The 13,066-nt window shown below is 50.2% G+C and overlaps 1 protein-coding gene across 2 annotated transcripts in view; it reads right to left on the bottom strand.

Annotated features, from left to right (window-relative positions):
* Window positions 1-8,887, bottom strand: part of SALL3 (spalt like transcription factor 3) — a gene marked incomplete at both ends in the record, with an annotated part of 17,021 nt that extends 8,134 nt beyond the window's left edge. For both annotated transcript variants that reach the window (XM_081252603.1, XM_081252604.1), the window contains one exon: window positions 8,806-8,887. In XM_081252603.1, the coding sequence (XP_081108729.1) occupies window positions 8,806-8,887 (82 nt within the window). The remainder of the gene's footprint in view (window positions 1-8,805) is intronic.
* Between the last annotated feature and the right edge of the window lie 4,179 nt (window positions 8,888-13,066).

Here is a 13,066-nt window from a genome sequence, read left to right as displayed (position 1 = left end):
AGGTAATTTCCTTCTTCTCCCATTGGCAGGTTAGCAAAATTACAATTATTTCTCAATTGTAGGAACTGTGCATAGAATAATATTTAAGTACTATTTACCAAATAATAAGCCATTTTGTTTAATGCAAATTGATAATTACCTAAACACAGTGAAAATATTCTTGTCAAAGTAAAATAAGCTTCCACTGTATTCCTCTAAAATTGAAGAAGGAAAGCAAAATTGAAGGGAGGAAATTGGGTGAAAATGGCATTTTGGACCTGTTAGTTCATTACGTTAATGAACCTAACAAAACAAATAATTGTTGGATTTTGTAACCCAAGTTTCATAATAAATTTGCCTTTTAACTAAAACATATTTTAAAAACTACAATAAGCGAAGGAAAAACATTCTTCAATACAATTCAGATTTTTTATTGGGGGCAAAGAATTTAGAATCACCACCTGTAATTTTTCTTACTGGGGTCTGTATGAAGTACCATAACACGGTCACTTCAATTGTTATTTCCACTTGTTTCACTATCAAAATCTCAGTAGGATTAGCATTCCATAAAAGTTACAGAGAAGCACAAATTTCACAAGACAGTCTTGAATACAATGAATGCAAATGAAAAGCCTCTAATACGTCATGTGTGCAATTGAAATTTTGGGGGCATATTTTAAGAATGTTTTCAAGCAACAACAAGCACTTCCACTGAACTGGTTGGTAGGGGAGAACCAAAACGAGCCTGTTTCACTAGGGACACCGCTCTTTGGCAGCAGCAAGACTGCAGTTGAGTCCAGGGTGAAAGCAGCGGCCCTCGGCCACAGTCAGGAGAGCGAGATGCACAATAAGTTGTTGTAACTTGCTTCGACGGCAGTTCTCCTTACAGTGATGACATGCATCATGTTACAGTGCAGACGTGCTCATCTTTCTCCACAACTAGAAAACCCACATAGGAGAGGTCTGGCAGCAGCTCCAAATGGTGTCAGGCAACTTGTGAAGCCCTGATCCTCCCACTGTTTTAAGCCAGTATTATGTAGGAGTCAAATGTATCCAACTACCTTTCAATCACATCTACATTTGTAACTGGCTTTTGCGTTCTAAGGATAGAAGTTATTACATCCATTTATTGACATGGCTTTAACATTTTTGTTCCAAGGTAAAACCATGTCAATGAGCCACTGTAACAACAGTACAAGGTTTGAGAAATTTATTTCCAAAGCAATGGGAAAATTCTTTCTTCCTTAAAGGGGGAACTGAAAAACAAGCACTGTTAACATTTTCATTAATGTCAAAAGGATTTACTTTTTGCATACTGGCTGGTCAATGACTAAGAGACTTCAAACTGTAAATAGGCAGGGGCTTACAGTGCACCAGGGTTCTCTTAGAACTAGTGAAGAAAAACGCCAACCAATGCACCCAGTAACAGAACTTAACCAAGAGTCTTCCCTGCTTGGTTAACAGGAATATTTGGTTGAGGTTGCTTTCTGAAAGTGCCACACAGGTTGGCTGTATTCGCTGGCTATCAATGCGAGGAAGAAGATGGATTGAAAAGAACTCTCTACTTAGCTAACACCGAGGATGTACCAGCCATGGCTGTGAGCCGGGCGTCTGTACATAACACCGAGTCTGTCTTCCTGAACGCAGTCAGGAGGAGCGAAAAGCACGGAGGCTAAAAGAGGAAGCTGTTTCAGGTGGAGAGGAAATGTGCAATTAGTTTCTACAGCTATCCCCACACTTGCTATTTATACCTGAGATTTCCAGGGTTTCTAAGCCTCACCGTTCAAACGTTCTTGAGCCTCTCAGGGCTGCAGGAGGGGGAAAGGGTGCCATCGCCTTTCAGAGAGGCCTCCAACCAAAAAACAGCTTCAACAGCAGTCTTAAAAGGACATTTTTTTTTCCTTCTCACTGATATAAAATGCAGAGAATGTTTAGCAAAAATGCCCCTATTCTTAGGATAACTCTGGGTGTGAAAGGATCCGCTTCCCATTTCTCTCTCAGCTCCGATTCCTGGTCTGCTATACAATACACAAGGATCACGTTCTACAAGGATCATGTCTTCGCTGCCTGCAAAAGCGTATGTGGCCTTCCAAATAAAATCGACGTGGCAGAAGATGGGCAGAGTGTTTACACTCACGATGATCTTTCAAAGCCACGAGTTAAAAGCATCCCTGTAACATAGATAAGAATATTTGAGACAAAATGCTTTCTTTAAAAATTCAAACTGCAGTTCTCAGCAAGGCTTTCTCATTCTCTCCTTCCAGGAGGCAGTGCCTTGTAAATAAGTAACCGAATTACAAAGAGTAGTAAACAGGTGTTCGATAATTTTGCTGACCAAGCTCAAACTCTCACCTTTATTCTGCCACACTTTTGCTACGCATTTTAAATCCCTTACAATTAACGAAAAGAGAAGCAAACGTTGTTCCTTACGGGAAAAGGAATGTTAACGTCTCCACTTTAATCAGTAACTTGAAAATGCCACGTGGGTCTCGAGGAAAGGAAACCGTACTTTCTCCTGTGCCTTTTCCATCCCTTAAAAATCTAGGAAGCATTTTTCAAGTTTCCCCAAATTGTTAGGAGACACTATTTTCTTGCAAATTAATTCTTTTTAACTCCTTATGATAGCTTTGAATCCCATAAAGAAAGATGAATTATCGCATACTGAGCCCAAGCTGTGAAACAGGAGGAGACAAATAGAGACCCCTACTGTGTTTAACAACGTAGAAGAAATTCCAGACGCAACAGAAAAATCTTGTCCTTTTCCTAGACCTCCAAGCGTGTGAGCTCGGAGCGGAACAGCGGAGGGCGCTCGTGCCTCGCCCAAGCCGCACTGACCCGCAGGCCGCTTCCGCCGACTCAGCGGCCCACGCCTCAAATTTGTTAAGTAAGGACCACCTGTGGCACAGGCGCCAAAGTCTTCTGTTTAAAACATTTGCGGTTTTTCATCTGTGGGTGAAGCACCAGGGAGGGGAAACACTGTTTCCTTTATGGACACACGCAGATGGAAAGCGGCCACAACGTTCACTTGTTTTAACTATCTGCTGCATCAAATAATAAGATGTTTGTTACACTTTAAGGTTGCACAATAGTTCTTTCACTCACATGTTACGCTGTAATCTCGCTTACGATGAATACACGGGTATCACTGTGCCTCACCGAGAACGCCCAAACCTGGAATACGGCGGCAAATGCAAACAGTTTCCATCACAGCTCGGGGAGGGGGAAAAGCAAGGTCTGTGCAGGGTCACTTTCGGTTCAGAGGCAGAGGTTTAAACTCACACATGAAGTTAAACGTGCTGCTCCACGACACGCCTCTGCGGAAGTGCCTACGGGCCTCGACACATCACTTTTCAAATCCACTGTGCATAAAAATACATAAATAAGCAAAGCCACTTAGACGTATAAACACCTGGGTCTAAACAGCCCCAGAGCAGCAGGAACTACACGGTGTCCTCCCGGACAAGGCGCCGATCAACTGTAACCCTCGGACTGCTTGCACTCGGGGTTAGGTCATTAAATCATTCACCGCACTGTTCCATTTCTATGGGCGAAGTTTACACACATGCAAAAAATCATCCAGGAAAAGCCCTGCCCTGGAGGGTTGAAGCTAGTGGCTCTGCATGTGCAGAGCCCTAAGTCAATTACCAAACGGTGCTGTGAAGAGGGCACTCTGGAAAAGAGGACCAAGAATGCCCGCGAATTAAGACCAAGTGCCACGGCACCTGCAGGGTTAATTAAACAGTTCAAGATGTAGCAGCCACACAAAAGAAAACGGTTCTCTCTCCCTCTTCGAGCACTATAAACACTTGTGCTGAACTAGATGGGCATTTGATAAACCGAGCAACGCAGAGCAAACTCGTGGGTCCCCAGTCCGCACTCAGAGCCCATGTTAACCCTTAACAGAACACTGGTGAGTCCTGTTGCCAAGGTCAACAGCACAGATGCACTCATTGTATTATGAGCTTGACATCTAGTGGCCACCCCTGGCAGGGCAAAGCAGGCAAAGGTTACGTCAGCAGGCCTGTCGCAGCAGCACCCTGAACCACCCACCTTCGCGGAGACGGGTCGGAAGCTGCCAGCCCTCTGCAAGCCCTCCCTCTCACAGACCCCAGGCCACCAAGGCTGGACGCTGTGTGGGCCCCAAAGCTTCCCGGGAATTAGGAGGGGAGGGGGTCCCCGATGGTTAGCATCACGAATCTGGGATTACTGGAAAACACAGGCCCACGGAGGGCACAACGGAATTGGATGCCACCCTGGCAGCCTCAGGTCTCTTTGGTGGACAATGGTTCAGCCCAGAGAACTCCTGCCTTTAACAAACAGATCAAATCCTAATCTCTAACATAAATAGAGTCAATTACATTATTTTATTATTTCAATTAATATCTCACACTTTCTGTGATATGACTTGCCTTATTTGCTTGGGAATCACACAGTTAACTGCAGCTTAGATCATAAAGGTGTTCAACTTAACAAGAGAAAAAATCTAAGGACAGGGCTCTTTTTTTCAAATATAAAAGTTTATGTAAGGTAATAGTAAAACATTCAATTTTTACATAGACTTTACCTATGCCTGATTTTATATGAAGTGTGTGGCAACTTCACATATGCTGTAATTACAAACCTGTCCCACCAGTGGTAGAATTCGCCCTCATCTTCACAAGACTAAGATATGCTGTTCGTATCCTAGCAACTGGTCAAGAAATCATGAAGGAAAATGAAAACTAACAAACCAACAGAACCTCTTCCTATTATAAGTATTGTTTAAAAATGATCCTTCTTGAAACTATTTGCAGCATTGAAGGATGGGGCATGACCTCATTGACAGTTAAGAAGGTTTTTATTTCATGTAAATAAAATACTTACATTTAAGAATGCTAAATTCTAACTGGTGTTCAGTACACAGAACGGAAACCTTGGTTGTACCTTGCTGAATTCCCCCCAAAAGAAAATGTTCTTGGAGCTATCTTGGGGTGAATGGCAAAGCCTCTTAGAGATTGTACTTGAAAATGAAATCTGACCCACTTTGGCCTGCTTTTGCCATCATCTTGTGTACAAAAAATAATCAGCTTGGTAAGTAATTCCTGCTGTTGGTCCATACCTTCTTCATTTTCTGGCTCTAAACAGATCAAAAAATATTGCATTATGAGTAGACTGTGGAAGTTTAAATGTGCCTTAAAAAAGTCCCTTAACTGTAACATAATCAGCTCTTTCTCTGTAAGGTGAGAATTAATTGGCATGCTTTTTATTGGCCACCAAATTATGCATTTTTAAATAGGTTAGGATTTTAAATGTCATTTAAAAAATATACGTTCGCAAATTCTTCTTTTCCTTTCCCTCCCTGCTTAACTTACTCCTTACCTTTCATGTTTCAGAGAAAACAGTCTGCCTAGGGATGTCAGAAAGTGGCTTCTGTATTGTTTCCTTTTGGAATGCTGAATTGTAAGTGTGTGAGTGAGTGCCCAGAGCTCTGAAGGCAAACCATGCACAGACAGATAAAAGAGAAAAGATCCCTTCACCCAGGGCTGGGGGCCTGCTTCCCCTGAATTCAAACACGGTCTATGAACACCACTGGTGAAGTCTGAAATCACAGGACCATTCAAAAGGATTTTTAAGATAGCCGTGTAACTGTGAGTTGGCAGAAAATAAAAACAAACAAAATACAGGATGGCAAACTGCTTTAAATTATAATATCCTTTTGTTTCTCCTTAAATACATATTTTCCTCCTAACGACAGTAAAATGTGTCTTTCCTAAGCTGTATTTTATCCACTGAAGGACAGTAACAATACACCTTTTAAAGCTCTTAGTAGGAGTGTAAGTGCTATTCCGTCATTAGAAGTTTTAATTAATTTTTCTTAGAACAAAAATATTCAGCTGGCTCAAAAGATTTCATTATTGTGGCATACATTTAATTAACTGAATCCTAAAGCTGCATCCCATTTATTTCTAAATTTTCAGAAACAGGAATGAAACAATTTGCAATTTTAAAAGATAGTACCTAGTGGGAATGTAAGTTTAGTCCCAGTCATCCTTAAAACACATTTTTACAACAAGATAACTTTAGAACTTTACGTAAATCTTTATCACTTTTTCTCATTCTACATATGTCATCATATTTCATTCCTGCAATGAGGTTTGGAGAGCACTGAAGCATTTTTGGACAGCTATCTTTTCACTGCTTGCCTAAAAACCGAAGCCTTAAAAGATAATAGTCATATTTCTTTTTTTTTTAAGAAAGAAAGTCTTTTACTGTAAATTAATGTGACTGCCTCCCCCCATATTATACTAAAAACTTTGCATAGAATATTTGTGTTTCATATCATTATCAAGAACCTTCAATTTTATTGCGGGCATCTACTGCTTTAATTAACATGTAACATCCAAAGGAATACAAAGGAATTATTTACTTCGTTTCTAAAACACTGTAATCTAACTTAGCTCACTTATGACTTCATGCATAGTCTGTTTATTTCCACTGCATTTAACAAAATATAATTTTGAGAATATCTGATTCACGTTGGAGTAATTTAGTTTTCACAACCATTTATCTTTAAAAAAATATTTTACTTAGTTCTCCTCCTGATGACGGTCAGTACAACACAGCAATCTATACGTGAACATGCCTTAAGTGAAGAGAGAACAGACTATCTTTTATGCTCCATGAACAATCAGCTTCAGAATAATTAAATCAGAAAGAACTATTTTTTAAACAGTTTGCCCGAACAATCGAGGGAACACACTACTTGACTAAGGCTCAGCCCCAGACAGGCTATTTTTGGCCTGTTGCAAAATATGATCAGGAACTATGGCAATATCTTGATTACAACTCTGAATGATTGTGAAAAACACAGCCTGACAGAAACTTTAATCCCACGGTGGGTAAAAAAAAAACTGAATATGTTTCACCCCTAAATAAATTCAGTAACAACAAGGGGAATTCAAAAGAGAACTTGTGAATAATTTACTCCATCTTAGGTTTTCAAATCAGGGCTCTGGACCCCTCCACACGCTTACACTAGGAGGTTCACCACGCTCTCATTTCTGAAGTGAAATTAAAAATGAATAGCAGTGCCTCAGCTTGTTAATTGTTAAATACAAGGGGTTTTACTCTATTAATTAAAATATGCTTTAATAAAAGGAGACATTGCACATTTTGATAACGACCCTACAAAGCTGAGAAGTATTTACATTGTTGCATTTTGGGGCGGCTGTGAAAGCCGATTTTAAGCTATTCAGGAGCCACAATAATAAAGCTTTAAAATTCCTCACTGGGATGCAATGTAGTTCTTTTGAAGGAAAGACTGTCTTTCTCATTCGGCAGAAATAAATCCATTCATTTGATCATGTAGTCATTGAGGGCAATAGAAAACAAACCAAGTGTGAGAAATTCTATGTGATGAAGTAAACAAAACAAAAAAAATCCATTTCCATGACAAAAAGATTCTTTGTCCTTAATCTACCCACCATATGCAAGCGTTTCTTTTTAGCATATCTCCCGTTCTAATCTTGGGTGACCAGGCGACACAGATAAGGCTCCCTTACCTCCGCTGCGACAAAAAGACCCTCACGAGTTCTCAAATTTTGTTTAATTCCTGAATTCCCAGCCGCGTAAGAAGTCTTTACTCCCGTTCTCCATTCCGATGCGGACGTATACCGGCTTTTGCAAACTTTACGACACCGCACGCTAAACTCTTCAACTTTTTATTTTCTGCAGGCTAATTCTCAAAGCGAAAAGACGCGTATCTGCTCTAAACCCCTTATAATCCAAAAAGTTGGTCGGCCTATTTTGTAGGGAACAAACTACTCGATGCCCGGGCTCCGGGGCAGTGGAGGGTCGCCCTGCGCCCGGCGATCGCGCCGCGGCCGCCCCTCCCGCCCCCTGGGGACCCGCGGGCAGCGGGAGGCCGGAGCGGTCGGGGCCCTAACTTCCCGGGCTGGGGCGCGGCCACGGCCAGCCGGCTCCTCGCCGGGCGCTAACTTTCGTGGCTCCTACCTTCCCTCCTGGATGGGCAGGAAGTTCCTACCCGCCAGCTGACTGCAGAGTTGCCCGCGGCGCCTCCAAAAGAACAGGAAGAGGCCCCAGAAAACCGAGAGGCACCAGAAACGTGCCGGGGTCCTACCGCGTGCAAGGACCACCCCCCTGCGCCGCAGCTCACCCCGGGGTTAATTCCCAAGGCGGCCATTAGGAAAGGCCAGGCGACACCGACTTCCTACTCTCCTCGGAATGGGATCACTGGTTTGTCTGCTCGCCCGGACCTCGCGGGCTCCACGGCCCTCAGGCACACGGGGCGGCCGCTGGCCAGACGGGGTCAGGGCGGCGGACCCGCTCCCAGCGCGCATCGGCTAGGGCGCCGGGCGCCTAACAAAGCTGTCCCGGCAGCGGCCTCCCCGGCCCGCGTCCGGTGGTGGGTGAGCCCCGGACGCGTCCCCGCCGCCGCAGCCGCCCGGGGGACGCCGCGATCGCCGAGGTCGGCCCCAGCGTCCGGGCGCGGGGAGCCCGAGGGGCGGCGCGGAGGCGGCGGCGCGGCCCCTCCCGCCAGCGCCCGGCTCGGCCCGCCGGCCTCCGCCGGGCAGCGCGGACTCCGAGCGGTCCCAGAGCCGTGGCGCCTCCGTGCGCAGCTCAACTCCGGGCGGCCAAGTTTACTTCTCCCGCACTCCCGCGCCGCGCGCTCCGGTGGAGGACCTGGTCCCCGGGCAGGCCCGCCCGGGCCGAGAGCCGCGCGACAGACAGTGGCTCGCCGGAGCCGGGGACTTCCCCGGTGCGCGACGCCCGCCGCCCGCGCTCCCCCCAGGCCCCCGGGCGCCGCCGCGGTCCGCGGGCCCTCACCGTGCTCGGGAGCCCCGTCCGGCGGCGGCAGCTCCTCGTCCGACTTGAGGTGCTGGGGCTTGGCCTGCTTGCGCCGAGACATGCTGCTAGCGGCGCGCGGGCCCCGCGCGGGGAAGCGGCATCAGCGGGACGGCCAGCGGGGACGGCGCGGGGCGGCCGGGCGGGCGCGGGGCGCGGGGCGCGGGCGGCGGCGGCGGCGGCGGCTGCGCGGGCCGCGCATGGGGCTGAGCAATTAGGCTGGTGAATAATGCATGGCCATTAGCGGAGGGCCGCGCCGATTGGCCGGCCTCCAGCGGACTCGGGCGGCCTATGCAAATGAGGCCGCGCTCGCAATTAGCGGCCGCGCGGCGAGGAGGGGCCGGCGCCTGCGGGACCCGGGCGCGCGGCCGGCGCCGCTTCACATCGCGGACTCCGCGCTCCTCGGCGCCCGGCCCGGCGGGCCGGGAGCGGCGCGGGCCGCGGCGGCCGGCTGGCCCCGGGCGCAGGCAGCAAACTTTGGTGGCGTCCGCGCGGCGCCTCTCCGCCGGCGCGCCGAGCTCGCCCCTTTATAGTGTCTGCGCCGCCGCCCGCGCCCCGCGCCGCGGCCCCCCCGCCGCCGCCCGGCGCCCCTCCCGGAGCGGGCGGCCGCGGGCAGGGCTCCGGCCGTCGCCTTTGTCTCGCCGGGCTGCTCGGGCGCCGAGCCTCCTGCGCTCCGGGCGCGAAGGGCCGGCCGGCCGCCTCCACTCGTCCGCGGCGGCTCTCGACGCGCCGGCCCCGCTCAGGCTCTGGTGTCCCCTCTCTCCGGACCTTCTCTCCGGGCTCGTGTCCCCTCCGCGGGCTCCCCCGGCGGCCGGCCCGGCCCGGAGGCTCGCGGCCGGAGCGGAGCGGAGTGCGCACGCCGGGGTGGCGGGACTTCGGCAAGACCAACTTTCCGGTTCGGAAGCTGCGCGGGCCGAGCGGCTCCTCCCCTCCCCTCCCCTCGTCCTCCCTCCCCTCCCCTCGTTCTCCCTCCCCTCCGCTCCCACCCCCGTCTCCCCGCCCCCCCCACCCCCGGGCCCCTTGACTCCTGAGCGCCCGCCCCGCCCGCCGCCGCCACCGGGGCCGCCTCGGCCCTTCTCCCGCCCGCCGGGCCTTCCAGCCGCCAGCGGCTCCTTAAATCCAGGGAAAGGGAGGGGATGACAGGGCTCCGGTGTCCCCCCCCACCACCAGTTCCCTTGCCCGATGGGTGCAGTCCCGGGGCGCCTGTGGCGTGGGCAGTGGGCGCAGGGTGCCCCGAGACCGCGTTACTGAAAGTTCCGAGTCCACAAAAGTCCCGCGCGCGGCCCCCCGTGTTCTAGGACTGTCGGGGGCGACGTGGGGGGAGGGCAGGTTAGGGGGAGCGCACATTCGGACCGGCCCAGCATCCCCGGGCAGCCGGCGCCGCGCGCTTCCCGCAAGCGCACCCACCCTTCGCGGGTTGTCAGGCACGCGCCCTCGCCCCCGCGCGCGCACCCCACCGCAGCCGTGCACACGCTCCCTCGCCCACTCCCGCGCGTTCATTCTCGCGCGTGTCCTCCATCGCGAGCGGCTGCTGGGATGTGCTCCAGGCCCCGTCGCCGCAGAGCCTGCGCCTGTGCCCCCGCCCCAGCGTGTCTTTTTTCATTTCCTAAATTTATTATTTTTGTCCTCACAAGTGGCCCTGTCTGGTACGAAGCTTTGGCACAGATGGCCTCCCGGCGCTTCCCCCAGGGTCGCGTGCTGGCGGGGAACAGCCGGCGAGCACACAGCCCCGGGCGCCCAGAGGGCTGCGATCTCCCTGCGTGGCTGGGCGCGGGGCTCTGACTAGTGGGGACCCCCCGCCCCCGCTGGACCCCGGCCCTGCGCCACTCGCCCGGCTCTCCAAGGGCTGCTTTTCCGTTCTAGAATCTTCCCGCTACCCAGCCGCGGTTCTCCCGCGCGCCTCTAATTGTGTAAGTTTCACGAAGCCACAGCTTTGGGCTCCAGGAAAAGCGCAGGAAAACCATACAGAGGAAGGAAGTGCACAGGTTGGAATCATCTCCAAAGAGACCCCGCCGCCACTTTTGCCACCCCGCTCCCAACCAATCCCTGAAGGTCGGTTTTGTTTTGCTGTTTGGTGGCAGGCGTATTCACTTAGGAAATTTTGGTTTTGAAAAGAAAAAAATGACATCTGAAAGATGTTCGAAATCTAGAGTTACCCCCACCCCTCACACACACACACACTACGGTAGCGCTTTTATAGTTAAGCTGTGGGGAGAAAGGTCTGTATCGCTAGTGCGCTGTCAACTTTGGCAAATGCTGCAAGCATTTTGGGGGCACTCTCGCATCCGGCGCAGAGGCGCTCGGCAGTGAAAAGTTTGCAGCCAGGGTTTGGGGGCGAGCGGGCCAGGAACGCTCCTGGCAAAAGAGTGGCAAAGAGAAGAGGAGGGAAGAGGAAGGGACATGTGTTGGTGGGGGAGGGCGGTGGTAGAGAGTGGAAGTTTCTTGCAGAATTTATAGGACGGACAAGAGTTTAGGGAAATTGCAGCGCCGCAGCGGAGAGGTAGATGTCTGCTTCCCGGCAGAGAAAGAACACAAAACGATCGTCGGTGGGTCGGGTTAAAGCACTGCCTGTTGTGACCTGATTAATTCTCTCTTTTTTCCCTCTTTTTACAAAAATCGACACTTTGGGGAAAAGAAGCAAACGTAGGTTCCCGCGGCGTCCGAAGTCCCTCAGAGGAAGCCCGAGCCCGGCTCCCCGGCAGCCTCCTGGCCCGGTGTCACCGACTCCTCCTCTTTGGGCCGCTTTGCACGCACCGGCCCCACCTTTTTTGTTCCTAAAGCCATTTGTCCGCCCCTCCCAGCCCCCCACTCTCTCTCCGACACACTGGCACGATTTCCTTAGGGCTTTCCCGGACTCCTGAACGCCACTGCTTAATTCCGTCGACTTGCTCTGCATTTTCTACGGTGTGCGGCCGTGGGGAGGGTCTTAAGTCCCTCCAGCGAAGGCGAAAGTGAGACCCCGGCCCTTTATCTGTAAGAAGCGAGCCGTCAGATTGCAGAGGTGTCGCGTCCGCCGCGCTGCGCGTTGTAAGTGCGGAGACACAGCAGGCTGGGCTCGGCGCTGCGGTGGACGCAGTGGCTCCCCCAAAGTGAGCGGCCGCGGAGCAGGACACGGAGCTCGCGGTCCAACCGGCCCGGCGTGGGGTGCGGTCCCCGCCCAGGGCGCGCGCGGTGGGGTCGCCTGGCCGAAGGTGCGGGCTCCACCTCGCCCCCCGCGCTCTCCGCGCTGGGATTTCGTTGAGAAGATGGAGCAAAGACTTGGACGAAAGGGAGGCTGTGAAAGGGACACCTACACAAATTCCCCGCCACTGCCAGAATGGTGCGGATCAGTAAATTGTGTGGCGTACCTTTTAAAAAATTGATTCGGGTGTTCAAGATCAATAAAATTAAAAAAAAAAAGTAGAGGCCGAAAATAAAAGGCGAGTTACCTCCTGAGTTACCTGTTCTCCCTTCCTCGCCTCCCTCCACTGAGGTCTGAAACTTTTCTTTGTTTTTATTTAGTGCAGCAAGTTTTAATGAAAGCATAGGCGTCTAAAGTTTGAGTCCCAGCAATAGGTTTATCGCCAGGCGACAACGTGTCAAGGAGAATATCTTCACAGATGAGGTACAGGATATGTCTTCCAGTCACGCCCAGACTGGAGGACCCCCGGAGCTGTGCATCAGAGGCGCAGACACCGAGTCGCGCTGGCGACACACAAGTCCCTACCGTCACATGACCGCTATCTTATTAAAATATTGTGATACCTAAACACTCTTGCAAAAACAAAAGTTGCTTTTCTTCCCTATAATTAAATCTAATTTGTTAATTGTCTTTCCTCTTGCAATGTTGTTTGCATCTTAGGAGGCGACACGTTATTATTTTGTCTACTTAATAATATTATTTACAAATTAATACTGTATATTTTACATTTGTGGAACGTATAATTAGGTGTTTGATTAATTTGTATCATTTATTCAGTTAAAACAGAAAGCCTATCTGCAAGATTGATTTGACAAGGGAATGTTGGAGAGTTGCTTCTATTTTAATGTCCCAGTTTACTGAAGCTACTGGCTTTTCATCCACAAAAGACAGTTTTGCATAAGGTGCATTTGGCACTTTATTTACAATGTGCTTATTTCCCCAGCTACTTTATACAAAAAGAGTATTCAAATGTTAGAGGTTTATTTTCTGTCTCTTTTCCTTCTTTTTTTCCCTCCCAAGTCAAAGTTCCTTTCTTCTTCTCCCTGGCCTTCTCTCCCCTGT

This window comes from Mesoplodon bidens (genome assembly GCF_964165515.1).
Source record: "Mesoplodon bidens genome assembly, chromosome: 13".
Taxonomy (NCBI): domain Eukaryota; kingdom Metazoa; phylum Chordata; class Mammalia; order Artiodactyla; family Ziphiidae; genus Mesoplodon; species Mesoplodon bidens.
The sequence above is the reverse complement of the archived record's forward strand: the minus strand, read 5'-3'. Positions and strand labels throughout refer to the sequence as shown.